This window comes from Acomys minous (genome assembly GCF_964271855.1).
Source record: "Acomys minous genome assembly, chromosome: 3".
NCBI lineage: Eukaryota > Metazoa > Chordata > Mammalia > Rodentia > Muridae > Acomys > Acomys minous.
The window spans coordinates 126,383,466-126,405,949 of NC_140485.1; the positions used below are offsets into that span (position 1 = coordinate 126,383,466).

At 40.8% G+C, this 22,484-nt stretch overlaps 1 protein-coding gene across 10 annotated transcripts in view; it reads left to right on the top strand.

Annotated features, from left to right (window-relative positions):
- UTRN (utrophin) overlaps nucleotides 1–22,484 on the top strand; it is a 490,767-nt gene that overhangs the window by 335,438 nt on the left and 132,845 nt on the right. For all 10 annotated transcript variants that reach the window (XM_084777015.1, XM_084777016.1, XM_084777011.1 and 7 more), the window contains 2 exons: nucleotides 2,995–3,167; nucleotides 16,019–16,175. In XM_084777015.1, coding sequence (XP_084633141.1) covers nucleotides 2,995–3,167; nucleotides 16,019–16,175 — 330 coding nt within the window. The remainder of the gene's footprint in view (nucleotides 1–2,994; nucleotides 3,168–16,018; nucleotides 16,176–22,484) is intronic.

Sequence of the window (22,484 nt, forward strand, 5' to 3'; positions counted from 1 at the left end):
AGAGAGGGACATTGAAGGTCAGACAAGCGCAGCTTTTGTTTCTGGTGAGAGCCCACTTTCTGCTTCCAGGTTGGTGTCTTTACACTATGTCCTCTCAGAGTAGAAAGGACAGGGCAACCTTTGGGACCTCTTTTTTTTTTTTTTTTTTTTTTTTTTGTAAGGGCATTAATCCTGCCCAAAGGTCTTTGCATTGTGACCTCATCTCCACCACTATCACATTTAGGAGAGTATTTCAATCTAACCATCGGGCTGAGGGCACAAAACCTCAGAGCATCCTAAGAGGCTTATATAGGAAGATGAGCTCCCCTCTTCCTAATTCAAGTTACTTGCCTATGGTTCTGGTACATTGCTTAATCTCACTGTGAGTGATGGATGGGAGCACCACACCTGCATGGACCCATCAGGTGTCTGTTTTCTGTTGGTAATTTCAGAATCATGTGTTCATTCTTAGTGACTATCATGCCAGTCTCTTAACCATCAGGCTGCTTCTGATTCATTCAGGATGAACGATAACAGACAAGTTAATACAAACATAGTATTCTGAGGAGGGGGGCATTGTTCATTGATCAGAACCTCTACATTTTTTTTTCTTTTCTTTTGTCTTTTTCTATTTTATTTTCTTTTTGAGACAGGGTTTCTCTGTGTAGCTTTGGCTGTCTTGGACTTGCTTTATAGATCCGGCTGTCTAGAACTCACAAAGATCTGCCTGCCTCTGCCTCCGTATGTGCTGGGATTAAAGACATGCATCACCACGCCCAGCTTACATTTCTTTAAAATTATGACATTTGTCTATTACTAAAAGTGCTTGTTTTGGGTATGTTGAAACTTTCCAAAATTGAGAAAAATACAGAAGAAAATCTAGATTTTTTTTGGTAACTCCTTAGATGAAGATTGTATTATTTTTATTTTTTTCATATAAAGCCATATGATAACTTGAAAAACATCTATAAATTTAAGTAAACATAGCATATAGCTTTGTGCCTTGGTTTTCAGACTCAGTTGCTTATTACCATTAATATATTGTAGTTTTCACTTTAAAGCAAGGAATTTGTTGAATATATATATGCATCAATGATTTTAGGATAGATACTTTGACAGTTGTTTTCCAGCTTTAGATATAACTTGCCATGTTCTTCCTTACATTCTGCAAACAATTTAATTATTAATTTTCCCTTTATTCATCTTCCCATAAAATAAACAGTTTTTCTGTTTAATAGAAGAAAAATTATTTTTCCCTTATTGTTTCTTAATGAAGCTAAATGTATGAATGATTATTTTTCAATCATTCAAAAGTTTTTATAATAAATTATAAGAAATTAAAAGGGCAGGCAGAGGGAAAGGAGGTTTTTCAAAACATAAAAACAGCTAAGATTACATGTTATATTGCTTGGGCCATGTGGAAAGAAAGAAAGTGAAAGAAAGAAAGAAAGAAAGAAAGAAAGAAAGAAAGAAAGAAAGAAAAGAAAGAAAGAATCTCATTAAATGTTAACAATTCAGTGACATAATAATAGTTACAAAAATTTTAAAACTGCCCACTCTAAACTACTAACATCAAATAGGATGGCACTTGAAATGTAGATCATTATAAATTTTGCTTTTAGAGCTAAACAGAGAATTCTCAACAGAGGAATATCAAATGGCTGAGAAACACTTAAAGAAATGCTCGACCTCCTTAGTCATCAGAGAAATGCAAATCAAAACGACACTGAGATTCCATCTTACACCCATCAGAATGGCTAAGATCAATAACTCAACTGACACCTCATGCTGGCGAGGGTGTGGAGAAAGAGGAACACTCCTGCATTGCTGGTGGGAATGCAAACTAGTACAACCACTTTGGAAAGCTATCTGGTGCTTTCTCAGAAAAATGGGAATAGGGCTTCCTCAAGACCCAGCTATTCCACTCCTTGGAATATACCCAGAGGATGTACTACTACACAACAGGGACATATGCTCAACCATGTTCATAGCTGCCTTATTCATAATAGCCAGAACTTGGAAACAACCTACGTGTCCCTCTATAGAAGAATGGATAAAGAAACTGTGGTACATTTACACTATGGAATACTACTCAGCTATTAAAAACAAGGAATTTCCAAAATTTGTGGACAAATGGATTGAACTAGAAATTGTCATAATGAGTGAGTTCACACAGAAGCAAAAAGAGCTAAATGGTATATACTCACTTATATCGAGACACTAGTCCAAGGTGTACGTCCCCATGAAAAACTGTACCTACCAGAATAGTGGGTAAGAGGGGAGGACATCCTATTGAAACTTTAGATGTGAGAAGCCTGGGAGAAAGAGGAAATGGAAGGATCCAGTGGGTCCTGGAAAACTACAGACGAGTCTGGGCCCTGGGGCCCTCCGCAAACTGTGGCAACAGCCAAGGAAAAAATAGGCAGTAAAAACCTTGAACCCCTACCCGGACTAGCCGATGGACATTCTCCACTGTTGAGTGGAGAAGGAGATCTAACTTTCACACAAACTCTGGTGCCCCATATTTGAGCATGTCCCTTGGACGGAGATGCCTGGTGGCACTCAGAGGAAAGATAAGAGGTCACCAAGGAGAGACTTGATACTGTATGAGCATATTCAGGGGGAGGAGGTCCCCCTCAGACACAGACTTAGGGGAGGGGAGGGGAGTAGGGGGGAAGTGGGAGGAAGGGAGGAATGGGAGGATACATGGGATGGGCTAACAACTGAGATGTAATATGTATAAATTAATAAAAATAAAAAATAAAAAAAATTAAAAAAAAATAAATTTTGCTTTTAGGACATGAGAACTCAATGTATTGAAATTTTAAAGGCTGTTATTTCAGTGTGGGGAACTGCGGGGACACTTGGTTTTATTATATGTTCCGATGGTATAATGAAGTGTTTTGATTGGAAACAGCTCTTCTACAAATACAAAGTAACTGAATATGCAGTTATCCCACAGCACCCTGTCAGTGACCTTTAGCGTTTGCATCTTCTCTTTGCTTTTTTCTTTAGGACATCCAGGCAGAGATTGATGCCCACAATGACATATTTAAAAGCCTTGATGGAAACAGACAGAAGATGGTGAAAGCTTTGGGGAATTCTGAGGAGGCGACAATGCTGCAGCACCGACTGGATGACATGAACCAAAGATGGAATGACTTGAAAGCGAAGTCTGTTAGCATCAGGTCAGAGCACTCAATATTAAAATAAAGTGTGTGTGTGTGTGTGTGTGTGTGTGTGTGTGTGTGTGTGTGTGATGCATGCTCACATGCTTACATGTATTAGAAAGATACAGTCTGTCACCAATGCAGCTCTATCAGAATTTGTTGAAGATTGAAATCCAAAGTCTACTTTCTTGCCAGTTAGGACCGAAGATGTGCTTAGTAGTAGAGGGCTTAACCACAGCAGAAGTCATAGTTTAATTCTCAGCACTACCAAAGGATTGAAAAAAAAAATTAAAAGGTTTTGTGTCTCACTATACCCAGTATACTTTGCTGTTGGTCCCAGGCTATTCACAAATGGTCATGTGTTAAGCAGTGCATCGGTAATGATGGTAATGTCACTGACACTTGCTAATTGCCAAGTGCTCACCGTTTTATTATATATCTTATACTGTGTTAATATCATTAGAGCTGTTACTACCATCCATCCATCCGTCTGCCCATCCACCTAAGACACGGTTTCACTATGTAGTACTGGCTGGCCTCGAACTAACTATATGCCAGACTGACCTTGAACTCACAAAAATCTGCCTGCTTTTGCCTCTCAAGTGCTGGAATTAAAGGCATACACTTTTACATGAGAAGGCATCTTATAGTCCAGACTGATCTTGAGTTTGTTCTGAAGGCAAGGTTGGCCTTTAATGCTTTGTTTAAAACAAAAAACAATCCCTTTATTTTTATTATGTGAATGTATATGACATTTGGAAATACACGTATACCATGTGCATAGCAGCCCATGGAGGCAGAAGAGGGCACTGGATCCCCTAAAACTGCAATTATAGGCAACTGGGGGCTGCCACCTAGATATTGGCAACCAGATGGGGTCCTCGGCAAGAGGAATAGGTGCTCCTATCTTGTGAACTAGCTCTTTCTAGTCCCTGGACTTTAACCCTTCTTCGTCCTTATGCACAGAGTGCTGAGACTACACACAAAAGCCACCACTCCTATTTACAACAATTGCTTTCTTTAGTAGTCCTGCACTGCGTATGAGTTTATCCATCACTGTATGCATAGTAGTTGATCCCACACAGCTACGTTACTTAGCTCATGCTATAGGGGTCTCATGCCTTCTCAAAATGTGACTCTGTTGTTAAGTGGTGCATGACTGTCTTTGGAAAGAAAAATCCTGGTAAAACAGATGGTCATGTTTTTATATGAGAACACAGAAATTTAGTCAATCTAAAGGCAGGGCTAATAAGATACTAGCCCAGATTTGAATGCAGATCTTTTTAAATCCTGGTATTGAACTTAATTTTGCTTCACCAAGTTTCTGTGTCCACTTTGGAAATGTATTTATTGAGATCAATTGCCTCCTATAGACACTAAAGTGGAAAAGTGATGATTCATGCCTGCTGTGGGTGAGAGTAAAATTCTGTTGAGTATAGACCTTAGGACCAGGAGTCTGACAAGGAAGCAGCATTGACAAATGACTCAGAGTCATGGCATGATTCCGTTATTGGAATATGAATAAGATCATATTCAGTAGATGATAGATAGTTTCTTATTGGCAATAAGTTAAGGGGATATTGGCTGAAGAATATATTAGTGAGAGCAATAATTCCAAAGAGGAATGTTGGTTTAAAAAAAACCAACAACCTTAAATTTGGTTGTATCATGTGTTGAATATGCATAACCTTAAAACCAATTGTCCCCGAATTTGATTCTTGAACTTTACTATTTATTTTCTGATCTTGGACAAATTACTTTACCCTTCTGAACTTTGCCAAATTGTACGATCAGTGTCCAATGCACGTGACGTCAGGAAGACTAATTAGAATGGTTTGATAGTTTCTCAGTCTCTGTAGACCCTGGTAAAAGTAGACTCGAGGCTATTTGTCATTCAGAAGGTTGTGCGAATGGATCTGCTTCAGTTGGTGTTGGCAATCCATGCAGTGACTGCTGGAGAACAGAAATCCTTCACTATTACTTGTCAGGAATGATTTCCTTAAGAAAAAAAGTAGCATATCCTTGACCGTTTGTGCTCTTCTGGGTCTCACAGATAAAAACTTAAAATCCCTCTATTTCTTAAGAGGGATGAGATGTTGCATGCTGTGATCTATTCTCTCTACAGCTCCATTTAGAAATTGCATCTGGGGACTAGAGAGATGGCTCAGAGGTTAAGAGCACTGACTGCTCATCCTAGAAGCCCTGAGTTCAAATCCCAGCAACCACATGGTGGATCACAACAATCTATAATGAAACCTAGTACCCTCTTCTGTTTGATACTCTTGTCGATCATGAAGTCATACATGCAAATAGAGTGCTTATATACACAAACAAATAAGTCTAAAAAAAAAAAAAAGAAAAGAAATTGCATCTGCATCAGCCACCTAGGCTGTTTGTCTGTGCTAGAGATGTCATCCCAAGCTTTGCTTATGATATGTAGATGTTGCATTTACATCTATATTGACTCAATTGTGTTTTCCCTGATTAGATATGTACAACTCAAGATGAAAGGACTTTTCATTCTTATCTTCAAATACTTAAAAAAAATCCCATATTACTTACAAATTTATTTCAGATAAACTAGCTTATTTTTCTCACTATTGGGCTGTCCTTCACATAAGAAGCTCAGCTGAGAAAAAAATATGAAACAAGGCTGTTTTTGAAAGCATTGCACTCTGGAGAGACACTGCCTTCAAATATTGGTGTTGCCACGCAACAGTTACGCCACAGTGGGCAAGTTATTGACCCATGTGTGTGCCTCCATTTCCTTACATGTGAATTCCCCTAATAGGGCTGCCACGAATGTTTCATTTAACCCATACAAAGTGTCTGCAGGAAATGGTCCATGGTTGCTTCTTCTTCTTCTTCTTCTTCTTCTTCTTCTTCTTCTTCTTCTTCTTCTTCTTCTTCATTATTATTATTATTATTATTATTATTATTATTATTATTATTATTATTATTATTATTATTTACTACTTTCTTTGGCACTAGTTAAATGAGAAGACGAGGAAATTCTTCCCTGCTCCAACCCCTTTCATATCTTAGTTACTAGTTCAGGAAATGTTCAAAGAATTCACCAGTAAGTAGTGTCCCTCTTTCATCACTGGATTCTAAAGAAATGTGAAAGACAAGTATATTCAGGTGGCCTCCTTAAGAACTCTAATGCCATGGGAATGACTGCCAGAAGCCAGGTAAAAGAAGATGGCTTAGAGCTTTGATTGCTAACTCAACCGTAAAATGATGCAGAATTCCCAGCAGCCACTGCTCAAGGTGGCGTGCCAAGTGAAATACTCTACATGCAAGAGTGGGGGAAAAAATTCCTTTCTGGGCCATTCTGTATTTGGCCCCGCCTCCTTCATTATACACGCAAATTATCTGGGCGGAGTTACTCTTGAGATAGGTCTCAGCTCTTTGGCCTTTGGAGTCCAGCTTGGTACTCACGTTGCCTTCTGTTGTTATCAAAGTCTCAGATGTCTTTAATATTTCTTCAGACTCTTCACCGCTCTCCCTTGTAATTAATTGAAAATTGACTTTTCTCTTAATTGCCTATTTTACTTGAAATGATCTTTAATAGAGGTTAATTCCCTCCATTTTCCTTGCCTAGAAGCCAGTGAGAATGCTCTGAATATTAAGCTTGGTATGGACAGTAAACATCAGAGTCTCAGCCGTCAACTGGCCTTGGAGGACAGTCAGTCTGGAAAAAGGAGTCCTGTGATGTAGGAGTGGTTACTGCTCATCCACCTGTGGCTGCTCCGGTTTCACTTGGCCATCTCTCAACTTCTCTTTGTCCTTTAGAAATGCATGCATCTATATTTCTGCCCTAATCTATAGGGCCATTTGTTTCCTGATTCCTTGACAAGAATATTCTACTTCCTTCTCTCCTCTGTCCCCAGCTCTCATTCTTAGTAGAAATATCCACACTGATAACTTTTTTTGTCTGAGTCAAGGTTTCTTTGTATAATCACGAACTGGAACTCACTTTGTAGAGCTCAGAGATCTGCCTGTTTCTGCTTCTTGAGTTCTGGGATTAAAGGTGTTTGCCATCACCACCTGGCAATAAATTCTTTATATTTTAATTTGCAAGTTTCTCTTTGCACCCTTTGAAAATTCTTAGCCCCATTTTATTCTCAAGTCCCATGGGCCTGCTCATCCTGTGCTTCCATTGCTTTTATGTCATCCTGGCCTCCCTGAGATACGTGGTCCCTAGGGGACCAAGGGCAGCCGTTCTCCAGAGCAAGCGTCTTATTTGGGTGCGTTCTACTTGGTTATGTTAATTCCTCAGAGGTGGGCCCCGTTAAACCAAACCAAACCAATAAAACACTGGCATGTGAAAGTGATGGACTTCCTCCAAAAGGGGCCCCTTCTTCCTTAGCTGTTTCTGTACTGGAGCCATCTATGTACTATTATATAACCTTTTGATTTTTTTTTTTTTATTGAATGTATTTATAATTAAACTACATTGATCCACCCACCTGCAGTGTAGTTAAAAATGTAAATCACCCAACATTTTCTTCTTTCTATTCATTTATTTAATTTTTTTCATACAATATATTTTATTCATATTTGTTTTTCTTTACCTGGGTCCTCTCGAGTGACCCCAACCTTCTTCCAGTATTTTCAATGATGGACTGCTTAATTTCTGTCTTATTTTGGTTTTCTATTGCTGTAATAAGAGCAGTTTGGGGAGCAAAGGTTTTTTTTTTTTCCCCTCCAACTTCAACATCATAGTCTATCATGGGAGCAGGGCAGGAACGAGGCAAGACCAGAAGCAGACTGTGGGGGAGTCCTCCTGCTTCCTGACCTGTTTCCGTGCCCTGAGCAGCTTTCTTTAACAACTCTGGACCATGAGGGCGGCCCCACCCACAGTGATCAGGGCCTTTCCACGTCAGTCTTTAGTCAAGACAGTACCCCCATAGAGTGCAGGCCAGTGTTATGGAGGCATTTTCTCAACCCCTTCCACCCAGCTTGCAGTTCTTTGTAAGACAGACTAGTCAGAGCCAGGCCCTTGTGTTTCCTCTACAGCTGAGCTTTATCTTCTGCTTCCTCCATACTACTACCCACCCTCTGTCTATCCCTTACTACTGGTCTTGGGTTTTCCCCCACTTTCCTCCTTCCTTCCCTCCCTTCCTTCCCTCTCTTCCTCCCTTCTTCCCTGTTTCTCTCCTCTCCCTCCCTTTCTGTGTGTGTATATATATTCATGACCCTGTGTCTTTTCAGATGCATCTGCATGTAGGTACACGTACATGGAGGCCAGAGATCAAGGATGCGTATCTCCCTCTATAGCTCTCCAAAATTGTCTTATCTATCTATCTATCTATCTATCTATCTATCTATCTATCTATCTATGGCATGTTCTCTCATTGGACCTGGAGCCGGGGAGCCACAGGGATCCTCCTGTCTCCACCCCTCCAGTGCTGGGTTACAAGTGCTACCTTTTATGTGGGTGCTGAGAATGTGAACACTGCTTCTCATGCTTGTATTTCAAGCGTTTTAGCAGCTGAGCCATCCCACCAGCTTTGTGTTGCTTTAGAAAGGGAAGAGGAGCCAAGACTTCTTTTATATTAATCTGACATCGTCTACTTGCAATTGGTGTTGTAACTCTGAATAAAAATTTTCATTTTATTCACCACCATGCCTATCTTCAGAGGTCTTGGGGTTTTTTGTTTTGTTTTGTTTTTTGTTTTGTTTTGTTTTGAAGTTTCCTTGCCTCTCTTTATGTGGATGACCTAAGTATTTCTGAGGATGAGACAGGCCATTTGATTGATGAACCTCTGCTCCTCTGAGTGGAGAATATTTATGGATTTTTGTCTTTCAAATAATGTTTAGGTTTATATTGCCATGATAGGGAATGTTTCCTTTAGTTTTTTTTTTTTTCTAGAAAGTGGATATCTGCTGCTTATTGTTTTTTGTTGCAGTTAATTTACCAGTAAGGCCTAATAATAAACATATAAAAATATAATTGTTATTACAACAATATTTTCTAACCTTCTGGCAAGCGATCAAGACACAGATACCTGTTATATTTTAAAATAGCCTTATTTTACCTGAGGCAGGGCAGATATTAATCCCCTAAACTACTTCCCATAGTGGGGCAGGTATGGGATCCCTGCCCCAATCCCATGCCATCTGGTTCTAAAAATTTCTATCAAGCTACCTGTCATTCATAATCCCAAATACTTGCTAATGTTGTTCGTGTGGGCCAAATCTCCATCAACGCTGGCCCTGTGCTTCTCCTCCACCTAACCCATGGCCCAGCCTTCTTCTCCTCTCCTCTCCTAAGGTCTCTCTCCTTCCAAGATTCTCCCAGTCTCCCTAAGCCCTGGAACCTTAGCCACGCCTATTCCATTTGCCCTGCCCAGATGTGATGGCCTTTTATTGATCAAACAGGTTAGGCTCTTAGTCAAAATACAGGTGGGTCACAGAGACAGCAAACAGTAATTAGCATCAAAATGCATCAAACAAACCTCCAATGGTTTTTTTTTTCCAATCAAATCTACTCTTAAGTACATACAGATATCACCTATTTTAACCATAGTGTGTCACTGCAACAACTGCCTTAATTATTACTTTAAAGTCTTTTTGGATGACCATGATTGGGTCTTTTAAATACTAAAACACAGAGTACTAAATCTGCCTTAGCATCTTAAATACACAATGCATAGCATTATATAGTGTATGTATGTGTGTGGGGGGGGTGTGTATGATCAGTGCACAAAGAGTTAACTGAAGACTTAAGATTTTACTTATATAAATAGGCTCTTAAGATTCTGACACTATGAGCTGGGCATGGTAGCACATGCCTGTAACTCCAGTGCTCTGAGATACAGAGGCCGAAGCAGGTCAATTTCTGTGAGTTGAAGGCCAGTCTGGTCTACAAACCAGGACAGCCAAGGCTATACAGAGAAACCCTGTCTCAGGAAGAAAAAAAAATTGCTGGCACTATTTTATGATCACTTGTAAAACCGAATTGGAATTATACTAATAAATTCAAGATTGAATGGCATGACTTACATTTTTTAAAATTAAATTTATTTAATGCAAGATTATGTTAATTAAATACCCACTTATCAGCTTAATGATGTTTAATATAGATCCATCCTAACAAGAGGTTTCAAAGGCCGGGGAAGTTGTCAAGTGTAATGGAAACAGAGTTCAAAGATAAAATTCTATCTTGCGTTTCTTTTATAAGCCTCTTAAAAGTTTGGGGCACCGCTTTCTAAGTTCTTAGAGAAGATGAGCCTCTGCCGTCATCCTTTATATTGCTTGTTATCACGTTTTACAGCACCATTCTGAACCTTAAGGAGTTGATTTTGCTAACCACATTATAAAACTAAGGTCTTTTTTTATATAAATGTAAGGGAGTGAGATTCTGCTCTTTTTCGCTACAGCACTCTCCAGCAGAGCTTCCTGAAACAGCTCCCAGGAAGGAGCCCTACCTGATCTGGCCACTCCACGGCCCACTAGCCATAAGTGGCATATTGAACTCTTAAAATGTGGCTAGTGTAAATGAGGAAGTGGATTTGAGTCTTATTTATCTTAATGAACTGAAATGTATGTTCAGTAGGCACACTTCACAGTACCAGCCGTATCAGGTCATAGCTTTGGGGTGCTCTTTAGGTGGCTGGATTTCAAGGACTCCCCATCTGTCAATGCAGCCCCCGACCAGCAAGAAAGACACCAACACCAGGAACTCTTCTTGCAGCAATTTATTCAGGAACTTTGACTACCGAAGTGACCCCGGGAAAAGCTCCCACAGAACCTTTAGAGTGTGCCTGGTCCTATCAGAGACTGCCACGTTGTCGCTCTTGGTTGGTGCGTTCGGATCACACCACCTCACGCTATGCCTTCAGGCATGCGCATAAGGGGCTCACTCAAGGGCGCATTGCGCATGCGCATAAGGGGCGTATTGCTCTGGGGAAGCAGCAGGAGGCGCTGCTATCTGTGGCTCTCCACATTCGTCTTACTTGGTGGGTTGTCATGCTCATTTTGGGAGCAGGATTATCTGTTTTGAGTTATTATCTGATGCATCTATTCTTAGTTACATTAGTTATGCTCTTTAAAAAATATCCTAACAATTTAAGTTAAGTGGGCTTCACAATAAACTGAAAACAAACCACATTTCTACCTAGAAGTACAGATTTCAGTCTGTATAGGTTTTTGTTGTTGTTGTTGTTGTTGTTTTTATGCTACAGGTGGTAATATGTCTTTGCCTCCTGTTCACTGAGACCCTTGGAGACTGACTTTGCTAAAGTGTTCTGACTTGTATACAGTATAGATGATCAATTTATGCTTCTTACACTGTTGCTGTTACTAACCAAAGCCTTGGTTGGCTGAAGTCTGCATTCTCCCATGGCTGCTTCTGCGTCCTGATACACAGTAGGGCAGTTGTCAGATTTCCTTTCTTGTGGGTGTATTTGGTAAACTTGAATTTCTCCTCATTCGACCACATAGTGTTGACATTTTGCCATTTGTGCTTTGGAAACAGTGTTGCACCTAAGGGGTGCTCTGTGAACACAGGTTTATATTAATAAATGAAAATTGTTTTCTTCCTCTCTCTCTTTCCTCTTGCCCGCCCCTCCCAATTTTTCTTTCCTTTCCCTGTTTTTTTTTTTTTTTTGACAGAATCTTAGGTATCACAGGCTGGCTTGGAACTCACTGTGTAGCTCAGAATTATCCTTCTGCCTTTACCTTTGCATGCTGGGGTTGCAGGCAGGCACCACCTCCCCTGAGATGCTGAGGCTCAAAGCAGAAGATTGTGTGTACTAATTAAACACTTTACCAACTGTTTTCTGACCCTGGTCTGCAAACTAGTATCTTTTAGCACACACTATTTTCTTTGTTGATGTTTATATTCTGGAGAGGGGTATGATAACTTGTTTCATGACAGTTTCTTTGAAAAATCACTTCGGCGATTTAAAACAGATAGGAGTGTGCATTGCACTCTGCAATTCTTTTTCTGTGGTCAAGTAAGCTTTTAATGAATTTTTGTCTTCTAACAAGCCTTTATATTATAATTTTTGAAATGACTAGTCATGCGGAAGTTGTGAAAACTCAGAGCTTTGTTAAAACAAATTTCATCTAGAAAGGACTATCTGCATGTAGCAGACTCCATTTTACATCCATCCAAGGTTATTGCTGTAGTCAATGACTGCATTGCATTGCACATTGCACATATCCAGAGTGAACTGATGCAAGTAAGACTTTGTGACGAGTCAATTATTGAAAAACATTCCTACAGATAATGAGTTAGGTAAAGCAATATTTTACCCCCCAAAATGCCCAGAACATGTTGATGACCTGCTGTCTGTAGTACTGGGACAAATTGAGCTATAAATGTTCATAGTCAATGGTGAGAGAGACCCCCAACTAAGCCAAACACAAACATACAGTTTCTCTTCACAGAGCCTTCAATCCAATGGCCAGGAAAGGCTTTCATCTTGAAAGATGAAAGAACTAAAGCGAATCAGGAACACCAAAGGCTACTACGGAAGCCTGCGCCTATTTGGGCATATGGTAGTAATCTGCTAAGCACGGAGGTGCAGTGTACCGGAGAATCAGCCGAGCAGGTTTTCCAGGCAGAGGTTCTGTCTGATGAGCTCTGTGTTTGCTATGGAAAGCAGAGGTGCGGAGAAGCACATGGAATCGATGCTTCTGTTTTCGTTTCAAAGCCGCCCTAGCATCTCTTGCCTTCATTTACTCAGATGGTCCTTCGGGGCTGAATCCATGCACACCATAATGCTCAGTGATCAATCTCAGCATTTCTGTGCAGTGAGTAGTCCGTGGCATGGAGACGGACATTTGTGTGATCTCCAGGAAGCGCGTAGGACTGGATTAGCAGGGAACATAATATGTGACTTTAGTTATTGATGGATGATGAAACTACAGACACTGAAGATGCAGCATCAGATCTGAGTAAGAGGTTGGATATGCATCTAAGTGGTTTACTCAGGAGCTATTCAGCAATTCTTGGTTGAGTGGGGACCTGGGATTTCTAGCATTTTTTAATTTTTGTTTTTGCATTTAAAAAGGGATGGTAAGCAATTGCAATAGCCCTTTCGAGTATATATAATGCAACAAGTATTTTTGCATTATGGCTTATGACTGACTGTACAGGGATTTCAATTAGTATAATTGGAATTATTTAGCTGTGCTCTCTGGCAAGAAAACGTGTTGTTTATCAGGAGATCTTGCCCCAAATTAATAGGAATACAGAAATGCTGGAGCTTAAGCAGAATCAGGATCTTGCCACATCATAGTTTTATCAGGTGAGGTCAGTCTTGGCATCTGTAGAAGAAATAGAAATGGTAGTAAAAGAAAAAATTAAATGAATTTTGTTATACGCACGTGCGCGCACGTGTGTGTGTGTGTGTGTGTGTATGTGTGTGTGTTGTATGCGTTTTCATGGGTGCACATGTATGTAAGTGCATAAGAGTCAGGAAGTTGAGATCATATGTCTCTTATGCTGCTATCTACTTCGTTAACTGAGCCAGAGTCTCCAGCTCAACTCAGAGCTCATGGACTCCAGCTAACGTGGCTAGCTTCCTTTGCCTCCCCAGTGCTGGGATTATAAGTAGCCACCATGCCCCCCTGACTGTTTTGATGTGGGTTCTGTGTATCCTATGTCCAGTTTTCATGCTTGTACAGCAACCAGTCTACTCACCAATCCATTTTTCTCTTTTAAAACTAAAATGAAGTTTAAGTGACACAGTTTTGAGATAATTATAAAATTCTTTGGACATGTTCAAGAGTTAGAAATTATGTCTTAGTATCTTACAGCTAACCTTTTTGGAATGGGACATAGAATGCTCAAGTTTGAGGAGGTCGCTTATTAGCCAGGTGGCAGTGCGGCTGGGAAAAGATGGCAGGATAACTGGCCTTTGCAGTAACTATGTGCGTGTTTTCAAGCAAACCTAGAGCCCCAGCCTTTCCTTTTGGCCAAGAATACTGGGTGGTAGACTCTGGTTATTGTTGTGTGAGCTGGGGGTAAGCTTTGAACCAAGCTTTATGATAATTGTTGGATGTGCATCGCTGGGAATAGCACCTAAATGTGGCCAATGAGGTAATAGTTGTGTTACAGCTAGCAAAACTGTGAGCGTTGGGACAGAAGCTCAAGTGGGTGAGAGGTATGCAGAGAGGTACTGAGAGGCACGAGTGACAATAGTGGCTGAGCCTGCAAGATTGTTCCATGCCCCTGGTAAGGGACCAAATTCCTGGGGTGAGGATGCAAATGCCAACATCATGATAAAGGCCATCTTAGAGGACATGGACTCTGGATTGCATGTTCTGTAGAGCTGAAACCCCTCAAGATAAGACGTACCCCCACCCATAAGTTTTTCCCTTTGGAAGATGTATAATGAGATGAGAATCTCCAGTAACCTCGGCGCTCCGAAGTAGATTGATCACAGATAGGCAGGGCAGTCCATCCCACCAGCTTAGCACATCCCACCTGCTTAGCCACACGATGTAGCCACATCCACGTCTTGGCACTGCAGTACTGAGAAAAGCTCAATTCCTCGACTGGCTGGAGTTTCTCTAAATAGTACAAGTTCTTTTTTTTTTTTTTTTTTTAATCCAAACTTTCTATGTGTTCCAGGCCAGATGGATGGGCTTCTCCCAGGGTCTTAGCAAGAACAAGGAAGAATTTGTCCTCTGATTGATACTACGTTCAGAGGATTTCACTCTACATCCTTAACCAAGTATTTCCTAAAATGGTCCTTGGTTCTGAGTTCACAATTAATGGCTGTGCTAAAACTATAAGCAATTAATGAGACAAGATGCCACCATGAAGTCAAAATGCATATGTACATATATAACAGAGTACTCAGCATATACAAGGTCCCCAGTATGTGTGTGTGTGTGTGTGTGTGTATGCATATATACATAAGTAAATAAATAAATGTGTAAAGTATTGCAGTCAGTGAATTTTGCCCACTGTTCACATGATCATTTGGCAGAGGATACTAGTCAACCTAAAGCCAAGTAGCATTCTGGATAAATAATGACAATACTGCCGGGCGTGGTGGCGCACGCCTTTAATCCCAGCACTGGGAGGCAGAGGCAGGTGGATCGCTGTGAGTTCAAGGCCAGCCTGGTCTACAAAGTGAGTCTAGGACAGCCAAGGCTACCCAGAGAAACCCTGTCTCGAAAACCAACCAACCAAACAAACAAATAATGATAATACTTTTCAATAGTTTGTAGTAAATATTTCTAATGTCTTCTAGCAATTTACTTCATTATAAGAAAAACTGAGAAATAATGATTCCCTTTTCTTAAATGATTTGTCTGTTTTTTAAACGTAAATATGACATAGTAACCAATGTCTATCTCTCTTTTTTCCATTTCTCCTTTTTTCTTTCTACCCTTTTCTTCCTTTTTTTGAAACAAAGCCTCACTGTTTATCCCCTACTTGCCTAGATTGCTCTATGTAGACCAGTCTAGTCTTGAACTCACAGAGATCTGCCTGCCTCTGTCTCTCAAATGCTGGCAATGAAGGCATGAACCACCAGCAAGAATTCCATATATATATATATGTATATATATAATTTCTCCTCTCTGTCTTACTATATATTTAGATAAAAAATTATAAAATTCTTTGAATCTTTTTTCTTAGTATTTACATAGGATATATGAACTATCAGAACCTGGTTTGTAATTTTAAGTATTACAGACAGCCTGGTTAACGTAACCCTTTTTGAAATAACTGTTTCTCACCAGGTATATTTTCTGTGCCATGAGTAAATCTTCCTTTCTTTGGGTGTGAGCATTGTTTGCTCATTCATGGTGATTAGGCCACAGTAGTGTGTGTCAATTTTATTAATTTTAAGTGGCAGGAGGCAGTTCTTCATGTGCTCATCCTTGTGTGTCAACAGGGCCCACTTGGAGGCCAGTGCTGAGAAGTGGAGCAGGCTGCTGGCATCGCTTGAGGAACTTATCAAATGGCTAAACATGAAAGATGAAGAGCTTAAGAAACAGATGCCCATTGGAGGGGATGTTCCCGCCCTGCAGCTTCAGTATGACCACTGCAAGGTAAGTGCGCCGTTTATGGGAGCCCTTTTTTACCTTTCTTCTTCTTTTTTTTTTTTTAATTTAATTTTGGTTAATACATTGAATGAAGTTCTACAAAAATGAAAATCTCAACTAATTACCACAGCTTTCCCCCTCTTTGGCTTCTGGTTGTTGGTATTTGGGCATTGTATTTAGTTATGTTCTTTGCTTCTATTTCTTTCATATTCTGTGGTTTGTTTACATTTAACTAAAAAAATTCATAGTGTTCTATGTTTCTTTTTTATTAAGAATTCCATCTAACTTTCTTTTTTTTTAATTTTTATTTTATTTATTTTTTTCCATCTAACTTTCTAATAGATTTCTTTGGATATCAGTGTATTGGAAAAAACTTTAAACTACAGGTTATCCTTCATTTTAAATGTATGCATGGATGTGTAGATGGCTGCATGCATTTTAAAGATAGGATCTTGTCTTGTAGCCCATTCTGGCCTTAGACAACCCAGGTAACCTAAGCTAATCTGAACCTTCTGATGATCCTTTGGCTTCGTCCTCCCAATGCTAGTATTATAGGGGTGTGTTGTTGCCACACCCAACTGCCGCTTAATAAGGGCAGAAGTCATGGGGTCAGAAAGAATTACCAAGTCGAACTGAGTATGGGAGTATGCCTTTGATTCCAACACTCAGGAGGCAGAAGCAAGTGGACCTCTGCGAGTCTGAGGCCAGCAAAGGTGACATACTGAGACCCCCGTCTCAAGTAAGTGAATAAATACATAAACAGAATTGAGAAGTAGTTCTAAGGTTTTCGCCCAGTGGTAGAGCACTTGGCTGGTTTGCTGGAGGCTAAAAATAAACAAAACTTGAAACCATCTTGTAAACTAAAATAAAAGTAGAGGAAATCCGTAGGGCAGATTTCAGTCCTGTATGAGATGAAGAACACAGTGTGAAGCAAAGTTCATTTGTAGATTTTCTTCCGCACAGACATCCATCTCTACAACACACTTGTGTTTTTATTCTGGTGAATGGAAAATTAACCCTGAAATGTCACCTGACATGTTCCTTAGTCTGTATATTTTTAAATACCTTTGCCTAGTCTTAGGTTCCATTCATTTTTTTTGTATCCCTTTACACTATTCTCTCACATACTGCATATCATTTAAATCTATTGTATTTTTCCTACTCATATGCAGTGTGAATTCTTGTTCCGTCTGTACATTTTAATACAACATTATGCGCCTGTTCCCAGCTGAAAGGTGAACAGTACTACGTGTTCCCAGGGGAAGATACCATCCATGTAATAAGATGTTCTAACAGATATTGATAGGACCTTGAATTTTATTTTCTTTTGACCTTTGTGCTAAGTGAATAAAATTACTGTTTCAGTGGACAGAACACGGTGGAGAGATAACGGTGAGGTAGAAAGACAGCAGTCACGGTGGATTTTAAGTTAGTGACTTTATAAAATCACAGTCCGCCTCCGCCTCCCTACCCCCACTTGTTTGAGACAAAGTCTCTATGTAGTCCTGGAACTTGTTATGTAGACCAGGCTGGCATTGAACTCACATAGCTCCTCCTGTCTCTGCCTCCTGGTTGCTGGGATTAAATGTGTGTTATACCATGCCCCGCTCTCCTTGTATAGTTCCAAAGCTCTTCTGTATTATGATTATTTTCTTTCTGTGGGTCAGGTGTTAGGGGAGGAAATCAAGAAAACACCATGTGTTTCTAATAATACTTAGTGTTCTGTGTGTGCAATTAAATCCTGCCTGTGACCGTGTCTTACTAGCTTTGAATAAACACTCAAGTCTTAGGGATGAAGTCATTCTCTTCACAGAAGCTTGGCCTCCTCATCACACCAGTTCCTGTTGGACCTCCCACTCGTTCCTGACAGTTTCCCCATCTGTGCCTCCCAGAGGCGTTGCCTAACTTTAGGTCCTATTTCATTCTATCCTATAGCCTTACATGAGTCACTCTGTTTTAACTCTTTAGCCTGGGGCATTGAAGTGGTCAAGATAATGGTGATAACGATGCTGGCAATAGTGTCAATTCCTTTACTCTGCAAGAGTTCATGAGCCACTGATGTACTCTGGGTTCATGCCACTGATGAGTGTCAGCCCAGAGCAAGGCACATGTATTTGTAGCTGGGAGTGTGCTCGGTAGTGCAATGTTTCCGTCACGTGCAAGGTCCCAATTCATGCCCAGAACTGCAGAAATACATGTATGAAGATGTGGGAGAGATTGCACGGTAGTTAGGAGCACGTACCCAGGTTTGATGGCTAGCACCGCCATGCATACACACAACCATTCATAACTTAACTTGCAGGGGATCCAGTCTGTCTTCTGGCCTCTGCAGACACCAGACATGCATATAGTGTATATACACACATGCACTTGCACATATAAAGTAAAAATTAATAAATCTGAAAAAAAAATAACTAAAATCCCAGTTCTTGATGGGTTGTAACAGTGATGTCATAACTGTGAGAAGAATGAAGAGTTGTTGTTATCTGAATACATTAAGAAAGAGAAAAACAGGGCTCCTGGCTGCCTTGAATATAGAGATGCAAGGGAGAAGACTCAAGCTGTACAGGGCAAATGGTTTTGGTCAAAGCAAATGGAAATCAGAAGTATCATTTAAACAATGGGGGAAAATTTCTGAGCTGATGGGGTGACAGGTCGAGAGCTAGAGGTTTTCTGTTTTTTTGTTTGTTTTTGTTTTTGAGATTTATTATGTATACAGTGTTCTGTCAGCATACACACATACACGCCAGAAGAGGACACCGGATCTCATTAAAGATGGTTGTGAGCCACCATGTGATTTCTGGGAATTGAACTCAGGACCTTTGGAAGAGCAGCCAGTGCTCTTAACCTCCGAGCCAGCTCTCTGGCTCGGAAAGCTTGAGTTTTGACATGATAGACTGTCTATGCTCATTAGGAAGTTGGGTATACAAACTTGAAGCTAGGGGAAAGGTCAGAGTTAGAGATAAAAAAAAAAATGTAATGCATAGATCAGCTACAGCGTTGATGAAGCCTCATGGGAAGCCACTGTAGTTAGAAAAATGAAGTGTAAGAAACGAGCAGCGAGGAACCCAAATTTTACAGTCCAAGAAGATGAGCCTGAGATTGCAGTTCAGAAGAAGCCAGAAAGAGCAGAGTCTAGAATAGCAAACTGTACTGTACAGAGGACACCACTGCGAATCCCAGGATTTCATACTGCTGAAGGAGTGCGTAAAAAGGACAGAACACCAGACATCCTGCAGGCAGTCTCATTGCCTCAAACAAGAGTGAGCTTAGGGGCATGGTGGAATTTGAAGCATGAGCGAGTAGATTCCAGAGAGAACAAAAGCAGAAATACAGAACTCTGACTTCAGGGGCCACGCATTACTCATCTGGTTGAGTGGCTGTTCCACTTGGGAGGCCAGTGAGTGGGAATGGCTTGTAAAGAAAGCAGGCGTTAAAGAAAGGATGCGTATATAGGGGGCAGGCGCATGTTAATGATGACACTTAATGTTTTCCGATGAAAGTGGGTTGAGCAAATACAGTAGGTAGCAAAGTCCTTAGACCAGAACCACATGGTGCTCTGAGCAGCTGGGGTAGTGGGAGGGTCATCTCTGTGGATATTTGACTCAAAGCGAAGAGGAGGGGACGCCAGTTGTCTAGAGGATGACTGTAAGAAGGGAGGGCCGTGGTGGCACCGTTTAGGATTCTGACCTACAAAGGCTATTTCAAACATTCGCTCTGGTCGTGTGTATTGAACTACTGCTGTGTACCAGCACCGTTTCTAGCAGGGTGCGTATATTCAGTCTCATATTTTGTCCCCTCCTTGGCTTGAATTGTTGGGTGATGTGGGAGTCAGCTCATAACCACTTTTTAAATGTATTGTTCTTCTTTGTCTACTTTCTGATTTGGGTAATAAAATAAACATGAAACTATTTAAGGACTGATGCTATATATAATAAGCATCCCCACTAAACTAATAATAATTTCAAAAAAGATAATTCATAGAGTTTAATAGAAGCAAATCACAAGTTAGCTATTTTGCTATAGAATATGCTCTCATATGGGGCAGTGTGCATGGGTTTAGGGTAAAGAATCTGTGTTGGTCACTGCTGCTGCAAGAAGATCAGCAGATTCACCAGTTCACTAAGGGTGGCCTTCATAGATTTATAAGGATATTAATCAATATCGCATCAGGCATTACCCCTATAAATTATACAGGAAAGAAGAGCTCAGGAGAAGAAATGAAGGCTTAAACTCGATTCTTCTGTATTTTCTCTTTAGATTGTGCCATATGCTATTGTGTTGTGAATAGAGGTGTGAAAATTGGGGGTGTGTTGATTCCTTCCTTGGTGTGAAGTACAAGTGTGCTGTGTAGACCATCTACTGGGGATCCATGTTGACATGCGGTGTAGGGTGCACAGGAGTGGGTTAAGGAGTAGCAGCTGGCTGCTTATATGTGTGTTAGCATGAGTGAGGGACGTGAGCGCAGACACTGTTTCTGAGGAAACAGGAGGGGGAGGGGCCTGAGGTGCACAGAGAATACCTTCACTTCAGAGCCTGGCCATCCCTGGTGACTCTTTGGACATTATAGTGAAATTGAGCAAATTGGCTGGCTTGTAAAGTATCAGTTACATATTTCCTCCAGCTCTGAGGGCTGGAAAGTCAAAAGTCAAGGAGCTGGGAGGCATGGTGACTAGTGGTGACCTGCCCTAGTTCAGAGACTGCCATTCTCCGTGTGTGGTGGAAAGTGCTCCTTCCTAAGGGCCTGAGTTTCCTGCTTGACGCATGCTCCCTCATGCTCTGGTCACCTCCTGATGACCATGCCTCCTACTGCCACCGCAGCTTTGCAGTCTGGATCTCAGCATGCACGTTTTGGGACAGAAACATTCAAAACATGGTGAATAAGTCCCACCTCCTCTACAGAATTATCCCAAATGGCATAATGTGAATAGCAATGATTTTAAAGAATGTAAAGTGCCATAGGGCAACAGTATATCATTTTACTACTCAATTATGTGTATTCTGTCAGAAGCTTCTTTCTTTCCCAACAACCAAGAGTAATTTCTGGAATTATGTAATTATACATATGGCACAGATGGGTATAATTATTATTAGTTTACATTAATATAAATGCACATGATTAGAATTAGAGTATAATTATTATGCACTAGTACAATTACAGCATAATTTAAAGCAGTGCGTTATTTGTTGGGTTATTTATTTATTTTTCCAACAGAAGTGACTCATTGGAGGAGGGATTGTTTTGACACTCAGTTGTGTGTCCAGGAAGGTATGGCAACATTCATAGCGGAATGAGTGCTTCCTACCCATGGCAGTGATAGCACAAGCCGCTTGCTTCTGTCAGCAGGTGGCAAAACAAAGTGTCCTAGGTTGCTTCTCTATTCCTGTGGTAAGACACTTAGGTGAGAAGAGGCTTTCGTGGGAAGCCAGAGCAGGAGCTTAAGGAGCAAGAATTGAAGCAGAGACCAAGGAGGAATGCTGCTTCCTGGCTTGTTTCCTCCTTCTGGCTTGCTCAGCTGCGTTTCTTGTCTCGGCCAGGCCCACCTTCATAAGGTAGCTAATGGATCAGGTCCTCCTACATCAATTAGCAATTAAGAAAATAGCCTGCAGATATGCCCACGTGACAGTCTGATGGAGGCGGGCCCTGCATTTAACTTCCAAGGTTTTTCAAGTTAACTAACCAAGATTTTCCATCGCAGAGAGCTTGGGGCTGAAGTCGAGCTGTCCTAGGGTGCGCCAGTCCCTGCTACTGGGTTGTGGATCCAAAGGACCGCCCAGATAGCACCACCAGCTGGAGACTGAGTGACCAGACACGTGATGGAGGGAAGCAGATTCACATTCAAGCCTTACTACTTGTCTGTAATTATTCAGCTGTCTCAGGGAACCCCAAGGTCATTCGGAAAATCTCTAGTAGTTGAACTACAACAGCATCAAGCGATTCCCTTGAAGTTGCTCTCTTAGAGGTGTGTTGCCAGGCAGCTTTTTTTTTTTTAAAGTCTCTTTTCTCCACTTTTACATTCTTCGTATTAAGAGAAACCTTTACTTGCTGTGTGTGCACGTGGAACTTAGACTTAGCAGTTGGTAGAAACTCAAGGGTCCCAGGATATGCTCACTGCATAGAGGAAAATGAGTACAGCCTGGCTTTATGAAATCTCCTTTGCCAACAGTAGTAACTCATCGTAGACCTTCTCTGTGCATGGTAGTTTCTAAGACATGGAACAGAGACGGTACCCAGCCGCTGTCCACATGGAAGGGTTGTGCAAGGGACAGCCTGTGTGCTCCTATTTTCTGTGTAACAAGTGAGTGTGTTCAGGG